The sequence below is a fragment of the Apiospora marii genome, assembly GCF_038362585.1.
Source record: "Apiospora marii strain CBS 49790 chromosome Unknown utg000004l_segment0_segment0, whole genome shotgun sequence".
NCBI lineage: Eukaryota > Fungi > Ascomycota > Sordariomycetes > Amphisphaeriales > Apiosporaceae > Apiospora > Apiospora marii.
Genome location: NW_027117375.1, coordinates 620174 through 642646, shown reverse-complemented (window position 1 = coordinate 642646; position 22473 = coordinate 620174). Strand labels below are relative to the sequence as shown.

Here is a 22473-nt window from a genome sequence, read left to right as displayed (position 1 = left end):
TGCGCTGCATTGGCCCGAGGCTAGAGTAGTCGTCCCGTTCCAGTCTACCCATGCAAACGATGGCAGGGGACGTAGATTAGAGAGCAGTTCTAGTGCTATGGCGCCATCCGTCGAAGGAATGCCCAGCTCTCTAGTCCTGCCGCGGCCCATACCAGAATCGATAACAGTGAATAGCCCATCGGGTGTGCAGCCGGCCATCAACAACAGCTAGGGTGCATAGGAAGTCGTTGCAACCTTCTCCCGGCTTGGCGCCAAATACAATTCGACATTGCTGGCTGTGTGGTCTTGGATCCGAGTGGCTGGCGCACCACACCATTCCGAGATGGCTGTAGGTGGCTGACTGAGGCATGCTCCTAGAACGGCCGGCCTTGGTGGCCAATTCCAAGTTGCTAGGACAGAGCCTCAAAGGAGGTGCAGCGGACTCCTGGTTGCCGCCCGCGGCAGATGTTTACCGATGTGCCGGCCGGGCAGCGATAACATCGAGGCATGCATAGTCATAAGGAACCACATCTGTAGGCCGTTGCATCATTGTGAGCGAGTGGGCTCGTGGTGGCTACTCCAGTAGAGAGCCCCGTATGACCCCAAGGTCTTGGGTAGGGCTGGTAAAATAAAAAACCGGTTTTTTGGTTTCTTTAAAAACCCAGCAAAAAATTATAGTATTTTAAAATAGAAATTAAGTCTATATTTAAGTCCGTATTTAAGTTTATACTTACCCGGAAAATCCTTTTTTTTACGTTAAAATAAGTATAATTTCTAAGTAAACTAAGGTTAATTAAGTTAAATATTATAAACTTAAAAGTAATAATATTTTTAACGTTAATGTTTTATTAATTATAATATTAAATATAACTCGCGTTAGCCTCTTTTACTTTATTTAATATTAATAATATAATATTAAAGTATTATTTAATCGTTTAATAAAAGCTTTAAAATATAATAACTTATACGCTTTTACACGTTTTTAAAATCTATTATTATTTAATAAGAAAATTAATGTTTTAAGAAAATAAATAAGTTAATATAAGTTAAGTAATTTTAAAAAACCGGTTTTTTAATTTTATCCTAATTCTTTTAATATTTTATAAAGTTAGTTTTTTAATAAAAAACCGGTTTTTTACTAGCTTTAATCTTAGGTGAGTAATTAAGGGTTATAATAAAAAAGCCCTAGTTTCTTTTATCTTTATAAAAATATATATAATAGTTATCTTAATTAATAAATATATTATTTAATATATATATATTATTTAAAAGATATTTTTTAACTACTTAACTCGTTTTTAATAACGTTAATATATAAATAAATAATAAATATAATTTTTAAAAATATACGATAATAGGGGTTCGGAATAAGGGTCACCGGCCCCCTGTTTCTTCCACTTTTAATGTATTTTCTTATAGAATTTAAGGTTCTAGCGGGCTTACCACCTAGCCTATCCATCCCTCCAGTCGACCCACCAGCTATACTACCAGCTATACCTACCGGACCAGCCCTTCCAGGCCCTCGATTTGGTGCTTTTTCTGGCCCGGAGCTGGCCCCACTTATGCCCCTTAGTGTATATTTGCCAGATAACGCATAAATTTTGGCTGCCCGAGTCTTATCTGTTAACTAGGGTAACTACTGTACGTGTATTCGGACCGTTGTGTCTGCTAGTGATACCATTTTCTCCCACCCATGACTATCGATCAGATAGCCTGCTGGTCTTATTTTTCCCGCCACGGGCTGTACGGCCCAACATCCTGCTCCTCCTTACTCGTCAACGGTCTTGCCGGACAATCAACGGTGGGGATTCCCATTGACTTGGGCAGCTTTAGCTCTCAAGAGTCGGGGTCCACTCCTGGCCGGCCCCAGTTCTGCCCAGGCCTGTGACCCTTCTTGACACGAGCGCTGGACACGATGACATGGAGGCTCGAGTAGGTCTCGTGCGCGGTCGTTTCGGCAGCATTGAGACCCAGAAACATCGCTTGGCGTCATAATTGCAGTGCATTTCCACCCGGAACCCGTACAAACCACTCCAGCTGCCAGCTCCGCCCCCTCTGGTATGCTTGTTTCCTTGCAATATTCGACCGCCAAGCGGTGCGCTTTCAAGCTGCTGCTGGACTTGCCCGTTTGGTAGGCGCTATCGGTCGGCATGGTGGTTATACTACCAGGCCTTCCCTGCGCCTTCAAATCTTCATCTTAACTGTAGTAAGTAGGTGAAGCGAGCACATCTCAGTCAGAGGAAACACCTTGGCCACGGGGGGCAGCTATGTACTTGTAGGGACAAGCGAGTAATGTTCTCCGCCGACCAACGTTAGTGGCCCCGTTTTCGCGTGCGCTACCAGTCCTGCCCCCCGGAGTCATCTCGGAGCTGACAGCGCAAATCATCCATCGGCGTCCCGCAATGGGTTGCTGCCTGCCTACCTACACGTACAGTAGGTATTGTATGGTACCTTACCTTAGGTACATCAAGTACATTCTCGCTCACATCAATTGTGTGAGATGATCCATTGATGGACCTCTGCTGTCAGTTATCTCAATGCAGCAGCACCTGAGACTCATGTGCGACCAGCTGCCCGGTCGCCTGTAGGTTGCAGACCCTTACAGGGCAGGCATGCATGAAAATTGACCAACATAGTGATGCCTATATTCCAGTGTTCGGTAAACAAAATAGGGATGTGTGTCGTGGAGACAGCGCAGGCTGAAAGTCTGGGGGTGTTGGGTGAGCCATCCGCTCAGACTCCCCCGACTCCCCCGACCCCCCCCTTGCAACAAAACGGACCCCAGTAAACTTTATTCTGGGGGAGGGTTGACGAATTTGTGCACTAACTTCAACATCTCTGCTCCTACATACAGTACCACCAGAACTTGCACTACTACTACTACAGTACATACCCCAAAATCGGACCCCCTGAAGATCAAACCGGCTTTCCAATGGACCTGGACTTCCCATTGGGTGCCGCTAGAGGGCATCTCCCACGGGTCCCTCCCCCATCTCGACGCTTCTCCAATCCCGGCCTCAGGCCCGGGAAACATACCTCAGCTCGACGTCTGCTAGACTCTATGCCGTTAGAGACGATCCGCTTGCATGATGGCACGGTATCTACCAAGGCCGCTGGCCGCTCGGCGAGCCGGTTAGTTGCTGCCAGTGTGGAGTGCCCCCTGATGCCCATTCCAGGTATAGTATCAGATGTGCTGAGTGGTGCGGGCTTACTGGCCAGTCAGTCCGTCCTATCTGCCAGTCAGAGAGCATGGCCAAATCGGAAGCTGGACACCAGATGAGGATGATCCCATTCGGGACAAACTTTCAGGCGCCATGCGTCAACCCGCAGCTACTCTTCATCAAGATAGCGGACCCGGAAACTGCTCTTTGCTGGATTATGTCCGGCCTGGATATAGTCAAAGGCCCAGACCCGACTCGACTGACGTTTCCATTTCCCACGTTAGTCCCACATGTCTGAGCTTATCTATGATCTATCACCCTGCGCTCCCACTCGGACGCTGAGCCCAGCTATCCGGGATTCCATACTTTATACATACCGGCCGGGTCCCTTCCCTCTCCCGAGAACCTGGACGTCCAACACATACAGCTTATTGTGTACATCTGATGATCTTCGCCCGCCGACCAGAACTCTCCGGCCTCGCTCGGATCGGCTAATCAGCCAGGGAAAAGGAACTTGGAAGCAGGAAGCAGGCAACGAGTAACCGACAACCCATCAGCAGTCATGTTGACCGCACTGACGGCTGAGTCCTGGACCTGGTATGCCTTTACGTGGCTCATCGTCATCGTTCGAATGTGAGTTGGGTTTGCCATATCTTCTGCCACCGAGGAGTCGGCTAACCTTGAGCGTTTGCAGTGTTTCGAGGCGAGACCTACACGGCTCGTTCAGAAAGCTCCAGGTTGACGATGGCCTCATGCTCTTGGCCATGGTAAGGAACCCTCCAAAATGCCCCGTCTACTTTGCTTTGACACCTACCTACCTACGTGCAAGGCGCCTCGACCTGAACTGACATATTCCCAGGTGACGGATACCATACTCATAGCGGCTATCAATATCGTTGCAAACACCAGTAGTAACCTCATCGATCCGACTGATCCTGCGCCTCTCACATCCGCAAGCATTGCCGAGAGAGAATATGGCTCGAAAATGTATGGAAGTCCCTATCGCCCTTGTCTTCTGATAGAGGCTCACGACACGATACACCATATCCGTTGCTCGATGCTTTTCATCTCTATGCATGCGTACTAACTTTGTCTATGAAGGGTCCTCGTTGTGGAGCAGATGCAAATTGTCACCATATGGTTAATGAAGGCGTGCCTCTTGATCATGTATAGCCGTCTGACGTCAGTACCTCCTGTCCTTGCCACCACTTGATGCTTCTACTGACGTATTGTTCAAACAGAATGAGTTTGAAGCAGAACCTTGCCGTAAAGATCGTGGCTGTGTACGCGGGTCTAGGATTTGTTATAATGGAAATACTCTATTTCGGAGTCTGGTGTCGTCCATTCAACCAGTACTGGGCCGTACCACCGGATAACACCCAATGCTCGGCTGCCACCAACCACTTGATCACCAACGCAGTCCTTAACATCACGTCGGATGTGATGATCATTATGATCCCCATGCCTGTGTTGTTACAGGCCCAATTGCCCATCAAGAAGAAGGCCATTCTCTGCGGGGTGTTCGCTTTAGGGACATTCACTGTAAGTCACCGGGCATCCGCGGACCTTTAAACCCCCAGAGACGCTCTGTCGACAGATGTTGACCATTCGCGATCTACAGATACTTGCCGCAGTCTTGAACAAGTACTACAGTTTCAACCAGCCCTTCGGCTCCGCGTGGACGTTTTGGTACGTGCGGGAATCATCGACCGCCATCATTGTCACCAACCTTCCTTCGACCTGGACCCTGTGCCGCCGTGTCTTCAACCTCCGCTCCTTCCATGGCAAGTCCTCGGGTGCCCGCACGAGCGAGGCTGCGAACTCCCGTTTCGCTCGGTCCGGCTACGGCAACGGCCGCAGCCATCTTTCGAGCACCGAGCGCCGAATCATCACACGCTCCGAGAGCCAGGAGCAGATATTCCACGACGACGGCCTCGACCTGCCTATCCCGCTCAAGATCTACCAGCAGCACGAGGTCTCCATCAAGACGGAGCGCGTCGGCGACAGTGACGGCAAGCCGACGGACAACCACGGGAACGTGTCCTTTGCCTCGGCGTCGACACCGACGTCGGCCGGGTTCAGTAGCATACACGAAATTGTCAAGAGCGACGGCAAGAAGGCGTCATCCGAGTCGGACTCCGACAGGTCGACATCGACACCGGGCGTGACGACGGTGTGTTCTAAATACTAGAGCATAGCTCCTTAGATATTTTGTATAATAATTTAGCCAAACAAATTCCTATGATCATCTTGAAACTTTTGTGACCAGACAGACAGATTAGAGTTACGCCAGTTTACTTCTAGAAAGACGCTCGGAGCCGTGTGAGTTGATGTGGTGGCTCTGTCGGGGGATTGCCCGGCCGCACCTTGATGGGAGTGGCCCTGCAACAACACTGTCAGTCAGTACATCCCTATACGGCAATGCAATTTCCTAGATTCATGCGATCTCATGATCCACGCCAGCCAGCCTTCGCCGAACTGGTTGATTGCGGTTCGGAGATGGTGCTCGACCGGTCAAGGCTGATCCGGCTACCAGATCACATCATAAATGTATGTAGGTACTGTGGCTTCGAAGGTGGGCTGGTTCGTATTTAGGTCCCGCCCCTGATGCCAGAAGACGCCATGGCGGTCTCGTAGTTGAAGGACCAGACGCCGATGCAGTGGGAAGAGCCAGATACCGCCATCAGTTCGACATCCGTCCGTGGCTGATTAATCCAGAAAGAAAAACCGTTTACTCACGTCTACTTTAATTGGAAGCCATATTGGTGGCAGCACCAGCTTCTCCTACATCTTGCAATGTTAGTCGGCCTCACCATCTTCTCCCAAGAACCAAGCGGCAACTGAAGAATGCGGAGGTTTAATAGAACCTATTGGGGACGCTGCAGGTGGGCCCAGGACCCCCCTGGACACGGACCGGGGCCAATGGTGAGCTCAGACGGGGAAGTAAATTTGATTGATGTACGGAGTGCAGTTGACACTGCAACCCCCATGCTGCCTCCAACAAGGTTACAGTGGCCAATGGCCTTTACCAATTGAAAGTCCCAGTGCCCCACAGCCAATCGATCCCATCAGTCGACTGCTTTCTCAGCCATTTCGCAAACCCCCTTTTCTAATGTTCTCACGTACTTGTCATGTCCCATCTGTCGCCCGTTTTGCACAGCCCAAGCTGGACCTGCTTCTTTCTTCTGGCACACACGGCATTGTAATTCAGTAAAGGCGGTCAGTTTTAAGATCCAAGACAGCGCAACCAGATACCTCGTTTTTGTCGATGCAAGCTGGTGGCCCCCCCCCCCCCCCCCCTAGGAGAACATCCGAAATTAGATTGACCCAGGATTGCGCTGCTATTGCATGCAAATAGCCGGGAAGCACCAAAGAACACGGCTGGACGAACGCCGCTGCAGGGGGCGGCTGCGGGCTGAGATGACTGGAGAAGAAGAAAAGAAAAGAAGAAGACCAGACCAGGCACCAGGGGCCGCCGACCACCGTAAGTCACCCCAGATCGACGTCACTTCCCTGGGCGCCGACAACGTTGCGTTTCTGTGAATGTCGTCGGCCGTGTAGCACAAAGTCACCAAATGGTCGCTGTCTGTATTGGGGACAGGAAGAATACAACCTCAACCGCTCACCATACGCCTGCCTAAGTACCTACGGAAAACGGTCTGATGAAGCTTCCAGGTTGCGTGTCCAGAGCTGCACCCCAAGAGCAAAGTTGGTGGACCAGTTGAAGGCGTCTTTACCTTCTCGTATACCCAGTCAGCGACCAGCGTCGAGGGACGACGCATGTTATCAGACATACATGTTTATCGTATGGTACGTGCATCTGTCCTGCCCAAGACAAAGCTTAAAGAGGGAATATCGTGCAACTTCGACAAACTTGGAGATTGCGATATGCCCCCGTTTAGCTGGTGTTGACTCATGTTGTATTGCGTAAGTCGAGGATCGCGGGTTCCATAGCAGGTAAAGTTGGTAAGTAGTCCCGGTTCCTGTTCCTGCGCAACGCAAGCACTGCCTGCTACATGCATCGTCGTCGGAAAGTGGTTATTTCGTAGGTAGGTATGCAGGAGAAGATTGGGCGCAGGGAAGCGGACGAGAACCACTCGCTCGCAGCACACCAGCGCTTGTTGAGGCAGAAAAAAAAAATAGTCGAAAAAATCGCCGCATGCAGCATGCGGGACTGGACTGCGACTGGCGCGAAAGCGGCCCCAAGGGAGGGATCAGCTCCGGCTTTATGTACGTAGCTGCAGCTGTGATGTAGGTACGATCGATCAATCAAGACTTCGCGGCTTGGTTCTAGTAGTACACACAACTTGGCCTGCAAGTCGTCCTGCATTGCCTCCTCCATCAGATGGTGCAGCCAACTAGCGATTGACGCAGCACCTATTCGCTGGTAAAAGAAGGTCAAGATTCAAGACAGCCTGCGCGCCCGGTGAAATTGCAATTCCTTAACACCATTGTGTCATGGCCGCTTGCAAAAAGGGGCTGCCCCATCCAAGATACCTACCAGCGCTTCTCCTAAGGTAACAATGGGCCGTTGCTATACTCGCCAACATACGATTTCTTCTACCTATAGGCGACAACCTAGGAAGAGAAGAGAAGCTAAAATACCGAGCACACTAATCCGCATTTGCCCGCATCCCAGCGCTTTCCGCGACCAAAGATACCATCTTGGAACCTTGCTGCCTCGGCCTAGACTGGAGAAGAGCCCTCTAATCCGCTCAGTCGTTCCCGGTTTCTCGGGATTGACTGCGGTGACTTTTGCCCAACCGCGGCCTCTCACTGGACACCCGAGCAGACTAGAGCATCGGCCTTACATTAGGTAGTTTTAGTTGGCAACAGGACATCTTAGTCCTGCTTGTTCCTGGATCAGTGGGGGGTGCCCGTCGTATGTCGGTTTGAGTCATTGCATTGGGTATACGCATTCGCTCAATTTGTTACTCCGTACGTTGTGACTTGCCTATATCAAATGCAGAGTTAATGTTGCATTGGCAGCGCTTGATTAGGGTGGATGGGGGTCGGCCATTATGTCACCGCAGCAGAGAACCGAACGTTCCATTGCCTGTCGATGGATCGGCTCTTCTCATTTGCTGCTGCAGCCATGTCATGTAGTGGTATGTTCGGGGCCCCTCTCTCCAATGGCCAAAACGAATTCCTGCCAATGGCTTGGCGCAAAGACGAGACCCTCCCTGTAAGTGGAATGTAAGCGTAGCAGCTCCCACCCACCACCCACCACCCGTCTGCCTGGTACATAGTAGGATTGGAGCGGTTTCCACTGCTGGCTCGTAACGGGCGGACTAGTACCTAGAGAATCCCCGAGGTCCGCAGTCCACAGTGCCGGTAGATCGCCCTATGTGATAGGCCAAAAGACGGCCCTGACGATGCCGATGGATCCTCTAGGACGAAGTCCTTTTCGTTGCAAGCAGCAACGTCTTCATAAGCAAGTTGGGCTAGATTGGAGATAGGATACCCTGGTGTGCCGGGGGGAAAGGAGGGAGTATAGTCAAGCCGGGAGGTAGATACCAAGATACGGATACGTACCTACTTACCTACCTTGTGGTTTCAATGCTGCTGGCTGTGAACAGCAATGTTGAACTGCATTGCATTGCATGGGTTAATTGACCTTACCTCTCTGCTCTACGCGCCCGCCTGTCCAGGTTGGGATGTCATCTTGTCTCTCGTTGATCTAAAGAGTGCTGTCTGCCTGCCTGTCTCGCAGCCTTATGCACACACCTCTCTCCGACTGATTCCATCTTCCCGTCTTCTGCCCCTCCAAAGAATGTATCTGTCAAGCCCAGCCATCGCCGACCTACTTCTACGACTACCCCTCCTCTGAGAGAGAGGAGAAAAGCAAAGCAGCGCACTCGCCCTGCGCATATTGATTCGGCCTTCCCTGCAGCAGATCAGCTCTACAAACCCCAACCTTTCCGTGGGGATCCAGGACTAGGCGGGTCCAAAGGAAGAGCTGCCGGAAGACATTAGCCCTCGCAACCGTCCAACGTTAACGTTTCTTTCCTCGCGACTAACAGCCATTGGCTGGTGGGCGCCGACCTTCTGACGACACAGCTCTGCGTGAAGCGGCTCTGGCCCAAAAAGAAAGAAAAAAAGCGAGAAGGAGGGAAACAAGCTATTGCGTTAGGTACTAATGAGATCTGATGATTCTTCCTTTTTTTTCTGAACTGGCCGGTTAGCATTTACGCCTCCTGAAAGGACATGTACCATTCAATGAAGACAGGAACCGCTAACTGACCTTTAAGTTCCCTCCCAGTGTATCTGATCAATATTAACTCCCACCACCAGTCGCTCATTTTGGACTCTTCTCGCGGCTTTACAGAGACAGACGGCTCTCAGACGCTCTTTCTCTCACTCGCGGAACAGCCTTTTTGGTATAAGTGCAGAATCCCATATCTTGAAGAAACAGTGGCTATCTCTGGCATCTCTTGGATGCCTTCTTCGACCAACAGCAGCAGCAGCAGCACCGCGATCCTACATACCTACATACTTATACAACATATCCCAAAACGTCGGGTCTTATTGCGCCTGTCTTTGGGTGTATTTCCCACTCCCTACTATTGTCACTTGTGTCTATCAACTGTCTTTGCCGTACACACACACACACACACACACCACAAACAACCGCCATTTTTACTATCTACCACACACACCACCCTTCAGGAATTCGGGGTATTTGCAAATCTGCGACAAAAGATTTCGGGCTTCGGAAAGACAACGATTACGGGAGCGAAGCCAAAAAAGAAAAAAAAAAAAAAAAATTTATTATCCTGAATGAGTTATGTGCTATGAGCTTGTCAGCAGCGTATTGAGTCACCCAATAAGTCTTGCTATGAGTGGAGACCCGTCCAGGCCCAGGCAAGTCACTCCCTGGCTCCGTTTCCAGCCTCTCTTTTCTCGCCTGCCAGCGCCTGTTGATTGAGTTATTGTTGTTAGTGCTAACACACACACTTTCGGACACACAGCTTTGGTAATCCAAACGCTCAACCTCCCAGTCCGAGACAAACGCCGACGACTGTCATTTTCCCAAGCTCGGTCTTTGAAACACCCAAGACCAGCCAGCCTTCCTTCGAAGCCGAAGTTTCGTCGTCATCGAATTGGACCCCTCGGTTCGCCGAAGACTATTCCGTCTTCAATGCCACCACGCCCGGCAACCTAAGAGGTGGTGCACAGGCTCCATTTGCCGACCTCTCGGTCACGACGCCCTGTCATCAGGTTGCAGGCCACAAACGGCCACTCTCTGCCGAGAATCTCGCCGTCGAAATAGCATCCCATGTCAATCACTTTTCTCCGAACCCGAGCCTATCTTTACCGCCGGTCGACCCCGCCAGGCGACTTCAGTCCTCCCCGGGGCCTTTGGCAATCGGACACGGCCACCTAGAGAGCGAGCAGTTGTCCGATACCCAAGAGCCTTCGTATAAGAAGGTTCGCCTGGGTGGGGCCTTGCAGGAAACACAGGCTCAGACAGCGACCCCGCCGCCATCCAGGCGGAAGGGGGGAAGGAAGCTTGCTCCCAAGTTGCAAACGAACAAGATGCAGAATGACCAAGGATATGGATATGACTTTGTGGCCGGCACACCGCAGCAGCAGCAGCAGCATAACAACAACAACAACAACATGCCCAACTTTGCCACCACGCCGACCGACATGTTTGGCTATCCGTTGTCCGCGCCCGCCACGGCCCCTCTCTACGCTGACTCCCGCCTATTTTGGGAAGCGGATCCGAGCATGAGTGGCATGGAGCTCGACTTCTCCGCATCCGGCGCCGACATGTTCCAGAGCCTGCACCGTCCCATGAGCTCCGACGATTGGAGCCAGGCAAACGAGATGTTCCAGGAGTCTGGCATTGCTCCACCGCAGAACCACAATCAGGCCTCAAGCCAGAGCCAAGCAAACGTCCAACCGCAAAAGAAGGAACGGGCTCTGGCGCCAAAGCCGGCGGCGCAAACCCATAATACTAATGACCAGGACACCAACATGCTTGGTACTTCTTTCACTCAGGCAACGGATGATCCGTTCAGCATGGTAGGCCACAACGGCGGTGTAGATCCTGGCCTCCTATTCTCCAGGCCGCCGTCTTCCCATATGGAGCCTGCTGCATTCGACCCAATGGCCCAACTGCCGTTACTTCAGCCGCCAATGCCGCCACAGCCCTTGCAGTCCCCGACAGAATTCCAGCCTCCAGCAAACTTGAGACGGTCGGCAACCACAAAGGAAACATCGGGAGGAAAGCGGGCTCTCAGGCCGGCAGGTACCATCGGCAAATCAGGAGCCCGCCCCGGATTGTCGCGGAGCTTCAGTGAGAGCCGAGGAAAGAAGCCAGCCGGTAAAACCGCAACCCTTCCTACTCTGGCGCCTGCCATCCGCCCGTTGCCGCATAAAGAGTCTGGCCCCGACTCGAGAAGCTTGCGGCCAAACGGGAGGACCTCTCCGCTGAAGAACCACCACAGATTGTCTAGCCTGTGCTCCATCCCTGAAAGCCCAGCCGCAAAGACTAGGACATCGGTGAAGTTCACCATAGATTCTCGCGGACATGCTCGCGCCGAGACGACCGTGATAGTGGACGGCAGCAACGACGATAACGATGAGGAGGACGTTACCCCTAGAGCCACAAGGAAGCATCATAAACCTACCAGAATCGGAAGTAACAGCTGGGCTTCGTCTGAGGATAGTGACTCCTCTACTGACGACGAACCTATCATTATCCCGAGCAGGAATGCTTCGTTTGCACTTCCAGACCCCAAGAAGCCCTCGACTGTACACCCCTTTCACTCAACTCAGCGAAGCGTCAGCGAAAAGAGTGCCGGCAGCCTTGGGATATACAACAACGAGCCAGCCCCGACGCAAAACGATGGCGAAAGCGATGCAGAAACGCTGCTTAATGAGCCCGAAGGACGCCAAGGTGACGCTGCCAGCGAACTCCGCAAAGTTCTTGAAACACGACAAAAGCGTGCCTCGATGAAGAAGGGCCAACGTGTGGCGTCAAGTGTGTCCCACAGTGCCTCATCCTCGTTATCTCGAGCCTCGCTTAGTGAGGTTAGCCTGCCTACGCCGTCATCCAGTCATGGTCGCACAGTCCGATGCCTCTGCAAAAGTGGCGAAAGCATACCCAGCAGTGACGGCTTCATGGTCCAATGGTGCGTTCCGGATCCTCCGTGGTGATGAGAAACAAGGCTAACAATATACAGCGAGTCTTGCGATATGTGGCTTCATGGCAAGTGCATCAACATATCCCGCAGAACAATGCCTAGCGTCTATATCTGCGGCTTCTGTGCCAATACGCCGAATGCTCGGGCGGCTCGTACACGCGACACAGGCAACCGAGGCACTGGAGGGCCGGGGCGGGTGTCGCTCACGTCGCCACTGGCTCACAAGTCATTCAGATCGTTCAGGTGATATTGATTTGAGCCAGAATATCACCGCCCGACGAAGCTCCTGATGAGGGGGAACCGCCCTCAAAAAAAAGTCTCAACCTCAGCATAGTAATTGCCTATAGACGTATTTACACAGCCTGGATTTGTTATTTGGATGGGTAACTACTACTGGATTAGAGGGCACGCGACCAACATATGATACCCCATCTACCTAATCTGCTAACTGATAATGATACATGTCAATGAGAAACGAAATACGATGATGTACCTTATAAAATCCCTGTCGGCAGCTTTTGTGATGAAGATCCCCATTGTGAATACTATCAATATACTCTATCTAGCATGGTGAGAGGAGGTACCGTAGAGAAAGGAAGGTTTGCTTCCGCTGGAATATATGACTAGCAAGGTTATACGTACACGCTATGCCTGCAGGCAACCCGAGACCTATTCTTGTAAATCTATGGATACTTGGGAGGCATGAAACGACAGATGGACACGAGGCTTGTTACTACTTAGTTTGGCTGGCTATTATGTTTCATGAAGAGCATAAATGGTAGCTATCCATCCCGGCAATGACCATGACACAACACGTGTAGAGGAAACTAGCCGTGCCTGTATGTAGGTAACCTAGTAGTCAACCCAACAAGAAGCCTTGATAAGTCCTAATCGAGATGAAGTAACATGAAATCATATGTTTTGATGCATCATTTCATTGCATGACGTCCAGCATGGATCCCACCAGACGTGAGGAAGTTGGGTACTTTGGTATAAGTACCTCGAGTGATGCAAATCGACCAACTTCGCATCCGATCGTCGGCAGCGTGGGGTTATTTCGCATCCCAAAACCGATCGTGGGGCACATTTTGTGCTCCGAAATTCGGTAGCAAGCTCCGGCTTAACCTGCGCAGGAAGCTTCAAGCTACTTGCTCCTATCTCCAACCTAATATTATTGTTTTCTCTGCACTTTCCAACTTGGTAGACTTTTTTTTTCCCCCCAAAGACAATTCAACTTGTTCCAGATTCTTCTCCTGAAGGTGTCAATCTCTCCATCATGACAACGCACAACATTGTGGTATTCGGTGGCGACCACTGCGGCCCAGAGGTGAGAGAGAGAAAGCTCCCGTTGCTGTCGTCATTGTCGCTTTGCTGTATTTTCCAGGGTCGGGTCACACTAACACCGCAAACAAAAATCAGGTCGTAGCCGAGGCTGTCAAGGTAACCACCAACTCAAGCAATCCGACAAGATGCGCTGGCAAAGACTAATTGCCCTCTTCTCTGCAGGTCCTCCAGGCACTGGAGTCGCACAGCCCATCGGCTGGCAAGTTCAACTTACAAGATCATCTTCTGGGAGGCGTACGTATTTACTCCCTTTATAAACCCCTCCCCCCACCCCCCACCTCCCATCTCCCATCCTTGTGCCGATTCTTTCCGATACTAACCGAACCGAACCTCCAGTGCTCCATCGACGCAACCGGCTCGCCCCTGACTGATGAGGCTCTCACTGCGGCCAAGAACGCCGACGCCGTCCTGTTGGGCGCCATTGGCGGGCCCAAATGGGGAACGGGCACCGTCAGGCCGGAGCAGGGTCTCTTGCGCCTGCGCAAGGAGATGGGAACATACGGCAACCTGCGGCCGTGCAGCTTCGCCTCGGACGCTCTGGTGGACTACTCGCCGCTCAAGGCCGACGTCTGCCGCGGCACCGACTTCACCATTGTGCGCGAGCTGACGGGCGGTATCTACTTTGGCGACCGCAAGGAGGACGACGGTGACGGCAAGGCCATGGACACGGAGCCCTACTCGCGCGCCGAGGTCGAGCGCGTCACCCGCCTGGCCGCCCACCTCGCGCTGGCCCGCGACCCCCCGGCCCCCGTCTGGTCCCTCGACAAGGCCAACGTCATGGCCACCAGCCGCCTCTGGCGCAAGACGGTCACCGAGGTCATGGCCAAGGAGTTCCCCCAGCTCACCGTCAACCACCAGCTCATCGACAGCGCCGCCCTGCTCATGGTCAAGAACCCCCGCTCGCTCAACGGCATCGTCGTCACCAGCAACCTGTTTGGCGACATCATCAGCGACGAGGCGAGCGCCATCCCCGGTAGCATCGGCCTGTCGCCCAGTGCCAGTTTGAGTGGCATCCCCGACGGCAAGAGCCGGTGTAACGGTATTTACGAGCCGATTCACGGTAAGCTTTCTTCTTCTGTCCCATCTCGGTTCTAGTCTAGCCAACTCAACTGACCATATGATCCCTCCAGGTTCTGCCCCCGACATCTCGGGCCAGGGTATTGTGAACCCCATCGGCACCATCTTGTCCGTTGCCATGATGTGCCGATACTCGCTTGGCTTGCCCCAGGAGGCTTCCGCCATTGAGCAGGCCGTCAAGAACGTGGTGGATGGCGGTATCCGGACAAAGGACCTCGGCGGCTCGGCCGGTACCAAGGAAACGGGTGACGCCATCGTTGCCGAGCTGGTTAAGCTTCTCAAGGACTAATTTCCCATCACATCAAAAATCCTGTGTTATTGGGGGGGCCGGGTCTCAAAAGCGTGATTTATGGTGCCATCTAGGCAAAGGCAAAAATCTGTCCGATCATGGGCTGGACTTGGTTCCAATACTCTGCAATGTTTTCAAAACCAGGGCTGCAACCTGCGCGGTAGAATTTAAACAGGCGACCAAGAGGCTGTACCACTGGGCAATGCGCTCAGTGCAGTCAGGGTGTTACTAGATACGCCTCCTCTTAAACAACAAAACGAAATTCAAGTAAAATTCTCAATGCATGCATTGTGTGGCATTATTTGGCGAAGAGTTAAGAAAATTACCCGTGTTAATTATTAGCAGAGCCCAAAGTATACCTATCGTGCCAGTCTAGAGTGGCTATATGCATAACATTCCTCTAGACGGGCTAAAGGTTGCATCTGCCTCGGCTCGTTCCCACTTTACTCGGACTGCTCCTGAGCGTCATCTTGACACTGGATTACTGATCAAACAACGGGACAGGAGCAGACAACAACACGCCGAGAGCCACGCGGCACACATAGGTAGATATATTTAATTGTATGATCTTCTCTACTTGTGGTTGAGTTTCACCTATCTCTTTCGAGCCACGATAAGAAACTCCATGAATAATCACAGGGCAATGATGGGCACGCAAAAAGTGGCACTCGTGGTTGTAAGTTATCTCGACCCTTAACCTATCTCACACACACTCTCTCGCACAGGCTGGCGTGTCGATATCGCTGACCCCCGCCTCTGTTATGTTGCGGTAGGGAGCCTCGAGAGGGATTGGCCGGCAGATCGCCATAGACTTGGCCAAGAATGGCTATGCCGGTAAGCAGCCCGTCCCCAGATCATCGAATTTGAAACCAACCATATTCAACTACAATACCATTTCCAGTCGTCGTGGCAGCAAAGTCCACGGCAGACAACAACAACAAAAACCCTGCCGCCTCCTCCACCCCCTTCCCCCCAGACCCCAACTCGCCAGACTCCACCATCAACACGGTGGCGCGAGAAATCCAGGAGGCCGGCGGGGAAGCCACGGCCCTGCCCGTCGACGTGCGCGACCCGGCGTCGGTCGCGGCGCTCGTGAGCCGGACCGTCGAGGCGTACGGCCGCCTCGACGCGCTGGTCTACAACGCGGGCGCCGTCTGGTGGGCGTCGGTCGAGGACACGCCCCTGAAGCGGTTCCGGCTCATGCAGCAGGTCAACGTCGAGGGCCTCTACGCCGCCGTCCAGGCCGCGCTGCCGCACCTCAAGGAGAAGAAACAGGGCGAGCAAGAGGGGGGAGGCGGGCGCATCGTCGTCGTCAGCCCGCCCATCTACAGCCGGTTCTTCCGGGGCAAGATGGGATATGCAATGGTATGTACGAATGAATATGCAAGAGCCCCCATCCAGAACCACACCCCATACGTTACAGAGAGAAAGGAACAACAGCGTCCACCGAGCACCTGCTGACATGGCCATCATGCAGGGGAAAGTAGGAATGAGCGTCCTGACCAAAGGCCTCGCCATGGACTTTGAGCGCCAAGGTCTGAAAAACATGTCCATCACCAGCCTCTGGCCCGCCGTGGTATGCGTTCCTTATTGTCCGTAATAGATGGGCAGTTCCTCGAACCATTCAACGTCAATTCACCCGAACCCCAACTTGCTTACGAAGCCAATCTAAAAAACAGGCCATCGAGTCCGCAGCCACCCAGAAACTCCAGCGGACCGACCCCTCCACGGCGCGAGACTTGCGCAAACCCACCATCTTTAGCGACGCCGTCTTAGCCGTCCTCCACGCGCCCGTGGCCGCGGTCAACGGCCTGCTAGCGCTCGACGAGGACTTTTTACGCTCCGACTCCGGCGGCCGCGTGACCGACTTCTCCCGGTTCGCCTTGGTGCCGGGCTCGGCTCCACGGCGCATCATGCCGAAGCGGCTGCCGGACCTGACGGTGGAAGAGCAGGATGACGAGGGGACGCGCATCAACAGCGCAGCACCGGCAAAGGCGAAGTTGTGACCTAGCTAGGATTGCGATAAAGACAAAGAGATTGCAATTTGGGCCTTGTGCACGGTCAGAGATCGTTGGTTTGTCAATAGCTTATGTGAAGTCAAGGTACGAATGCGGCACGAGAACCGTTCATATTATCTTATGTAGTTTGCTACTGAAGTATCCTGAGACACAGGAATACCAGAACCAAGCCAAGAAACAAACTGTGTACAAAGAGGCAACTCCCAGTGACAAGTGATGCATTATTAGGGCTACTACCTGAGGCCTGTTTCCGTCCTATAAGAAACTCTCAAGTCCAATGTGATCCATACCGGCCATGCAATAATTATCATGGCATCATTCATGCTGTGGCAACCTCATAGCAACAACGCCATTTCGGATTCCCAGTATTCCCCTTTCGTGAATGTTCCTCCAGTGACGGAGCCATGTTACCAGAGAAACCAACGCATTGGGCAGCTCCTCGCACCCTCGTCTTGCTATTCACAGGGTGGTAACGACCAGGTAAAAACCAGGTGAGAGACGAGTGTGCTGTACCAAAGTGTTGTTCAAATATTGGCAATGACAGCGGCAGCAGCACCGAGAGCGGCAGCGATGCCCATGACGCCAGTGAAACGAGCGGCGGCTCCAGAAGAGGGGGCCGCGGGGCTCGAAGTGGCCGGAGGGCTAGTTTCGGTAGAGCTGGGGCTGCCGGTGTCGGTGTCAGTGCCAGAGCTGCCAGGAGTCTCGGTACCAGTAGCAGTAGCAGCCGTGTCAGTAGTACCGACTGCGCCAGTCTCGGAGGTAGTGGAACCAGGGAGGACGGGGGTGCCAGAAGTAGGCGAACCGACACCAGGCGTGGCAGTGGTCGTAGTGACACCAGGCGTGGCAGTGACAGTGGCAGTGCTGCTGGACTGGCCATAGGGACCGGGAATGGTGCCAGTGGCAGTGATGTACTCGGTGACGGTAGTACTGCAGCCGCAATCCTCGTCAAGCTTGACGGTAGCCTAAGGTAAAAGCTTGTGGTCAATGACTGCGGGCTTCGCAAAGGACATGATGCTGGGTTGAGAAGAGAAAGGGTAACACGAAAAGAAAATCGAAAAAAAAAGAAAAGAAGAAGAAGAAGCGACATGACGATGATGAAATCCAGAGAACAAAATTGCCAGTCCCTTTGGACAGCCCGAGGAGGTCTTGTGTATAATATGTGTGATAGAGATAGACAGAACTTACCATGCCGACAGCAGCCAGGCAGGCGATGATGGTGACCTTGAAGAACTGCATCTTGAACACGAGTGTAGAGATGAACGGTTGTGGTAGAAATGGAGTGTTGCGATATTGCGCGTTGGGGTTGTGGGATGCTGTTGTTGCTGTCAAAGGTAAGGGATGCAGTCCTAGGTCCTAGGGATGTAGAGACGGCAAGGGTAACTCTTGAGAATGAGAAGATGTTGTTGACTGATGCAGAAGTAGGAGTCAAGTAGGAGGGTGAGATGGTTTGGGTTTATTTCCTTTGGTGAGAGGTCAAGTAGGAAAGGGAAAAAAAGGTTGGTTGGGTGGGCGGGTTTTGAAGGGTTTGTTCAGGTGGTTTGGCGTGGGTTGTGGTGACGAGGCGGGTGGTGGTGACTAAAATGCTTCAGCGTTTGTTGTTGTCACCCACAACTGAACTGGAGCTGATCTGGAAATTGAATGTAGGGAAGCGACGGCCCAAAGCCTGCATTAATAAAAAACTGGGAACCCGGGGCAACGAATAGATTAATCAGATTGGGTACAAGTGAAGTCACTACGCGTGAGGATGGATCAATCAATTCAATAGGTATCCAACTGGAAGTACTTCAACCATGTAACCTGGACGGTGTACTTCCAATGGTGTCAACATGAAGTGGCCCTGATGCCGAGAGGCAGCTGCCCTGGGGAGATGCTGTCTTATATCACCTGCCCATCTACCCATACTGCAGTGTAAGGTAGGTAGGTACTGACAGATATCGATTCATATACCTTTCGTCCACTCGCCCTTCACTTCAACAACCTGGAACGCATCGAAGCCCCAAGGAGAAAAAGAAGTTACCAACATCACCGACTCTTCACTACCAACGGGCTCTCGCCCCCCCTATCCAAGTAGGCCAAGGCTTTCTCGCCTCCTGCAACCACCCGCGTGTCTCCCTTCGTTTGCTACAATCAATGTGGTTGCTGCTTGTCTGCATATGTTGCACATGTCATCGACGTAATCCCATTCAGTGGCTTGCTCCTCGCGTGTAACGACGTTTTGTTTCATTCTCTGGCTTTAGTCTGGCTCGTAATAATATGGCTGAAGGCTCCAGCCGCCTAGGCACTTGGGCATTCTTCTTCTCTCCGACTTTCCACGTCGATTTATTTGCCTGATTCATGTCTACCAATAAAGGGGAAATGACCGGCCCGTTGCCCGTTGCCCGTTGCCAAAATGATGAACTGCTGCTACCACTTACCACTGCTGCTCTTCTGCTCATCTTGGGTTGCTGCATAGACCCGGCCGGATGCATGACCATGGGCCAATGTGGCTCATCTGGTCTGGTCCAGTTTGGCTGGGTTCGTCTGTGAACCGGTATTGCGTAAGTAGCTAATTTCTTGAAGTGACTCTTGCCTGCATCGGTTGTTGCTATTCATGGGCGATTTGTCTAGCATGCCCCCCACGCCTCCCTGGACCTATCACGTCCGTCCAGGTCGCAAGCATGCATTGTGTCTGGATTGTACGTGTGCCATCTGACTCTACTGCCGCAAGCTGTGCGTAGCCTCGATCCACGCCGCCAACCTCACTCGTGGGACGCCCGCAAACTGCGTCTTGAAACACACTAGGTACTCGACGTACAAGATTCCTCTCCAGCCTGCTTCGTACGCCCACCCGGCTCCTCTAAATATCTTTGTTGTAGGGAGCGACACCCTTTTTCAGCTCGCGAACAATTTCCGCCGCTTCATCGAGGCTTTTCGCCTCGAAATCGTATCGTTTGCTCACGTCTTCTTTAAACACAAGCAGCTGTTGGGAGAAAGAAACAAGTATGGTTAGCTCACGCTCAGCATGCAGCTAGTCGCGGCAAATTCGGCTCACCTTGAAGTTCGTCGGGTGCCTGCGTGACACACTGCACCCAACGACGTTGCTGAAATGCACAGTGGTGGTTTTGCCACCTTCTCGGGTCACCTTGCCCCCAGAGGAAGGCTGGATGGTGACGTATTCACCATCGATCCTCAGTATCCGCTCGTTGAGACCAACGAACCGCATGGCCTGCTTCCGCCAGACAATGTATTTCTTGTAATTAATAGTACCGCTGCCAGCTTCGTCCAGCATCATGCTTTCCTGTGCCAGAGGGTGAGGTGTCGCAACCTTGTCCTTCTTTTTCTTCTGCGGTGCAATGGCATTGTCCCACACGTGAACCTTGGGGGAAGAGCCACTGGGAGACCCCGTAAGGGTGAGACCATCCGTAGCAAACCGCCGCCGGTGTAGCTCCAAGTCTATCACATTCCCGATGGACGAGACTGTGCGGTCCAGCATAACCACAGCACCCGAGCCAGGCAGTTTCAGAACGTGCGTGTTCTTGTCTAGGCGTCTCTTCAGACAAACCTCGTCGAGAACTTCAGCTAAATATCTCTCAGTCGTCACTTCTAGAGTAAGCATCTGGCCAGGAGCAGCATCCTGTGAGAAGATGTGTATCCGTAGGAACCTCTTCTCGCCCCTAACGGTAGGCGTGACCGAGAGGGTAGGCGGCGTCGGCTTGTCCGCCGAATCATGCCGATATGTCGTGTTGATGATAGGGTTAGGCCGAGGCTCAGCTGGCAGAAGCTCAGTAGACTGAACCTGGGGCGTGCTTTTAGGGGTTGGCTCTTCCTCCTCGGCCTCTTCGGCTGTTTCCTGTTGATCATACTGTGGCGTCATCTCCTGGTTCTCTTCAAACTCCTCTTCTGATGCCAGCACCAGCCCGAAATCGTCGTGGACTTTGGAGTTGGACCTGGACCTTCCTGCTCGGTTGTTCGCCGTAGTAAATGCATTGAGAAGCTTCTTCCTTTCCAGGGGTGGGAAGTCATCATCGACCTCATCTCCATCCACCATACGTAATGTCCACCAATTGACACTCATCTTGTCGCTGGGTATAGGAGGTTCGAGCTTCTCTTCGTGATACCTCCAAAGACTGAGACCTATCAATTCAGCCACTGTCACGGGTCTGAACGAGCCATCTTCTTCCAGGATGTTCTTCCGAATCAGTACCTCGAAAGGCTTCGAGGGCGTCTTGCAAGACGGGACGTATATGCGCAGATGGAACGGATCCGGATCACCTTGGCCGGATAAAGTAGCAAACTTCTCGAAGGGCATGGCGGGCTTCGTCTTCTTCGCTTTGAAGGCATCCGCAAGCAGGCTTCGCGGCTGTATCATGCTTAACGGCCGGATGATACTCAGTGGCCTCGGGGGTGGAAGAGCTTCTAACGACTGAGCTGTCGGCTGGGTAGGGGGCTTTCGTACGGTAGACTGGCGCATGAGCTGCTTCGGCGGGGTGCCCACCACCTGCTGCCCAGGGGAAGTATTTACCACGGGGTCTTCCACATCGGCGAGTATGGAGGCTGAATCGACACTCTCGGCGAAAGCAGATGATCCATCAGACATGTCCGAATCCTCCTCTTCGGCGAGAAGATCGCTTTCTACCCGCCTGGCGGGTTGAATAGGGTCTGCTGAGACCTTGGCCTGCAGTCTAGCAGCTCGTGCAGCGGCTCTTGATGCCTCCCTCTGCTTGTGGAAGCCCGAAGCGTCGAACTCGTTTTCTGACGACACATCGCTGCTCGTCACGGTGTCACGCCTGTGCCTCTCCTTTACCGTCTCGAGCGCCGATTGGGACCCTCGCCGAGCGCCGGGGGCAGCTCTTGGGGAAGACATGGTAGTAGCCTGCCTCAAGTTGGATGCCTGAATTGGGGAGGAGCCGGAGCGGTTCCGGACGGGCATCTTTGCAAACCTTATCTGCTGAGCCGCCCGCTGATCCGACTCGTCGTCGCTCTCGTCGCTGAGGTCGCTGCTGTCGTCTTCTTCCATCTGCTCCCTCCGCCGTTCCCTCCGCCGACGCGTAGCAGCGCCAGGACCAGGGGTTCCGCCCCCGACTCCCGTCAGCATGCCTCCCTCCTCGGCTTCATCTTCGAGGGTAAGGCCTATGGCGCGCGGGGCGGCTTGGAAGTACTCGGACGCAATCGCAGTCGGGATATCGGGAGAATGGGTCCGTTTGATGTGAGCCGGGTTCGAGCGCCATCCAGCGGCTTTGAAAGGAGCGGTATTTAGGAAGCCATCGTTGAGGGTAATGAGTCGTTCGCCAACGCCGTCGGCAACCTCGCTAAGGTAGCTGGTCCGCAGCTGGTAGGAAACCAAACTAGAGCAGAGATGTACTATTAGTGATCAGATCTTGTCCCAGACAGAAAAGGAACCATACTCTTCGATTTGAATGAGCGACATTTTGGAAGGGCTCAATGCCGTTGCAGAGAAGGTGTGCGATGGA

At 52.8% G+C, this 22473-nt stretch overlaps 7 protein-coding genes across 7 annotated transcripts; 4 read left to right on the top strand and 3 right to left on the bottom strand.

The window, feature by feature from the left end:
- Window positions 1–1815: 1815 nt before the first annotated feature.
- PG985_006140 (uncharacterized protein) lies at window positions 1816–2131 on the bottom strand (the record flags this gene model as incomplete). Its single annotated transcript, XM_066825909.1, has 2 exons — window positions 1816–1961; window positions 2005–2131. The coding sequence occupies 2 exons, from the start codon at window positions 2129–2131 to the stop codon at window positions 1816–1818; spliced, it is 273 nt and encodes a 90-aa protein (XP_066685516.1).
- Window positions 2132–3702: 1571 nt separating this feature from the next.
- PG985_006139 (uncharacterized protein) lies at window positions 3703–5331 on the top strand (the record flags this gene model as incomplete). The annotated part of the gene is made up of 6 exons (XM_066825908.1): window positions 3703–3773; window positions 3835–3907; window positions 4000–4127; window positions 4242–4322; window positions 4382–4682; window positions 4738–5331. 6 exons carry the CDS (start codon window positions 3703–3705, stop codon window positions 5329–5331), a joined length of 1248 nt encoding a protein of 415 aa, XP_066685515.1.
- A 4603-nt stretch (window positions 5332–9934) lies between these two features.
- On the top strand, window positions 9935–12308 carry PG985_006138 (uncharacterized protein; the record flags this gene model as incomplete). The annotated part of the gene is made up of 2 exons (XM_066825907.1): window positions 9935–9942; window positions 10112–12308. The coding sequence occupies 2 exons, from the start codon at window positions 9935–9937 to the stop codon at window positions 12306–12308; spliced, it is 2205 nt and encodes a 734-aa protein (XP_066685514.1).
- Window positions 12309–13571: 1263 nt separating this feature from the next.
- On the top strand, window positions 13572–15005 carry PG985_006137 (uncharacterized protein; the record flags this gene model as incomplete). Its single annotated transcript, XM_066825906.1, has 5 exons — window positions 13572–13622; window positions 13715–13735; window positions 13802–13873; window positions 13976–14699; window positions 14770–15005. 5 exons carry the CDS (start codon window positions 13572–13574, stop codon window positions 15003–15005), a joined length of 1104 nt encoding a protein of 367 aa, XP_066685513.1.
- A 646-nt stretch (window positions 15006–15651) lies between these two features.
- On the top strand, window positions 15652–17011 carry PG985_006136 (uncharacterized protein; the record flags this gene model as incomplete). The annotated part of the gene is made up of 5 exons (XM_066825905.1): window positions 15652–15681; window positions 15779–15839; window positions 15907–16370; window positions 16483–16581; window positions 16685–17011. The coding sequence occupies 5 exons, from the start codon at window positions 15652–15654 to the stop codon at window positions 17009–17011; spliced, it is 981 nt and encodes a 326-aa protein (XP_066685512.1).
- A 536-nt stretch (window positions 17012–17547) lies between these two features.
- Window positions 17548–18259, bottom strand: PG985_006135 (uncharacterized protein; the record flags this gene model as incomplete). The annotated part of the gene is made up of 2 exons (XM_066825904.1): window positions 17548–17985; window positions 18209–18259. 2 exons carry the CDS (start codon window positions 18257–18259, stop codon window positions 17548–17550), a joined length of 489 nt encoding a protein of 162 aa, XP_066685511.1.
- A 1600-nt stretch (window positions 18260–19859) lies between these two features.
- Window positions 19860–22430, bottom strand: PG985_006134 (SIN1-domain-containing protein; the record flags this gene model as incomplete). The annotated part of the gene is made up of 3 exons (XM_066825903.1): window positions 19860–19982; window positions 20055–22347; window positions 22408–22430. 3 exons carry the CDS (start codon window positions 22428–22430, stop codon window positions 19860–19862), a joined length of 2439 nt encoding a protein of 812 aa, XP_066685510.1.
- Window positions 22431–22473: the final 43 nt, after the last annotated feature.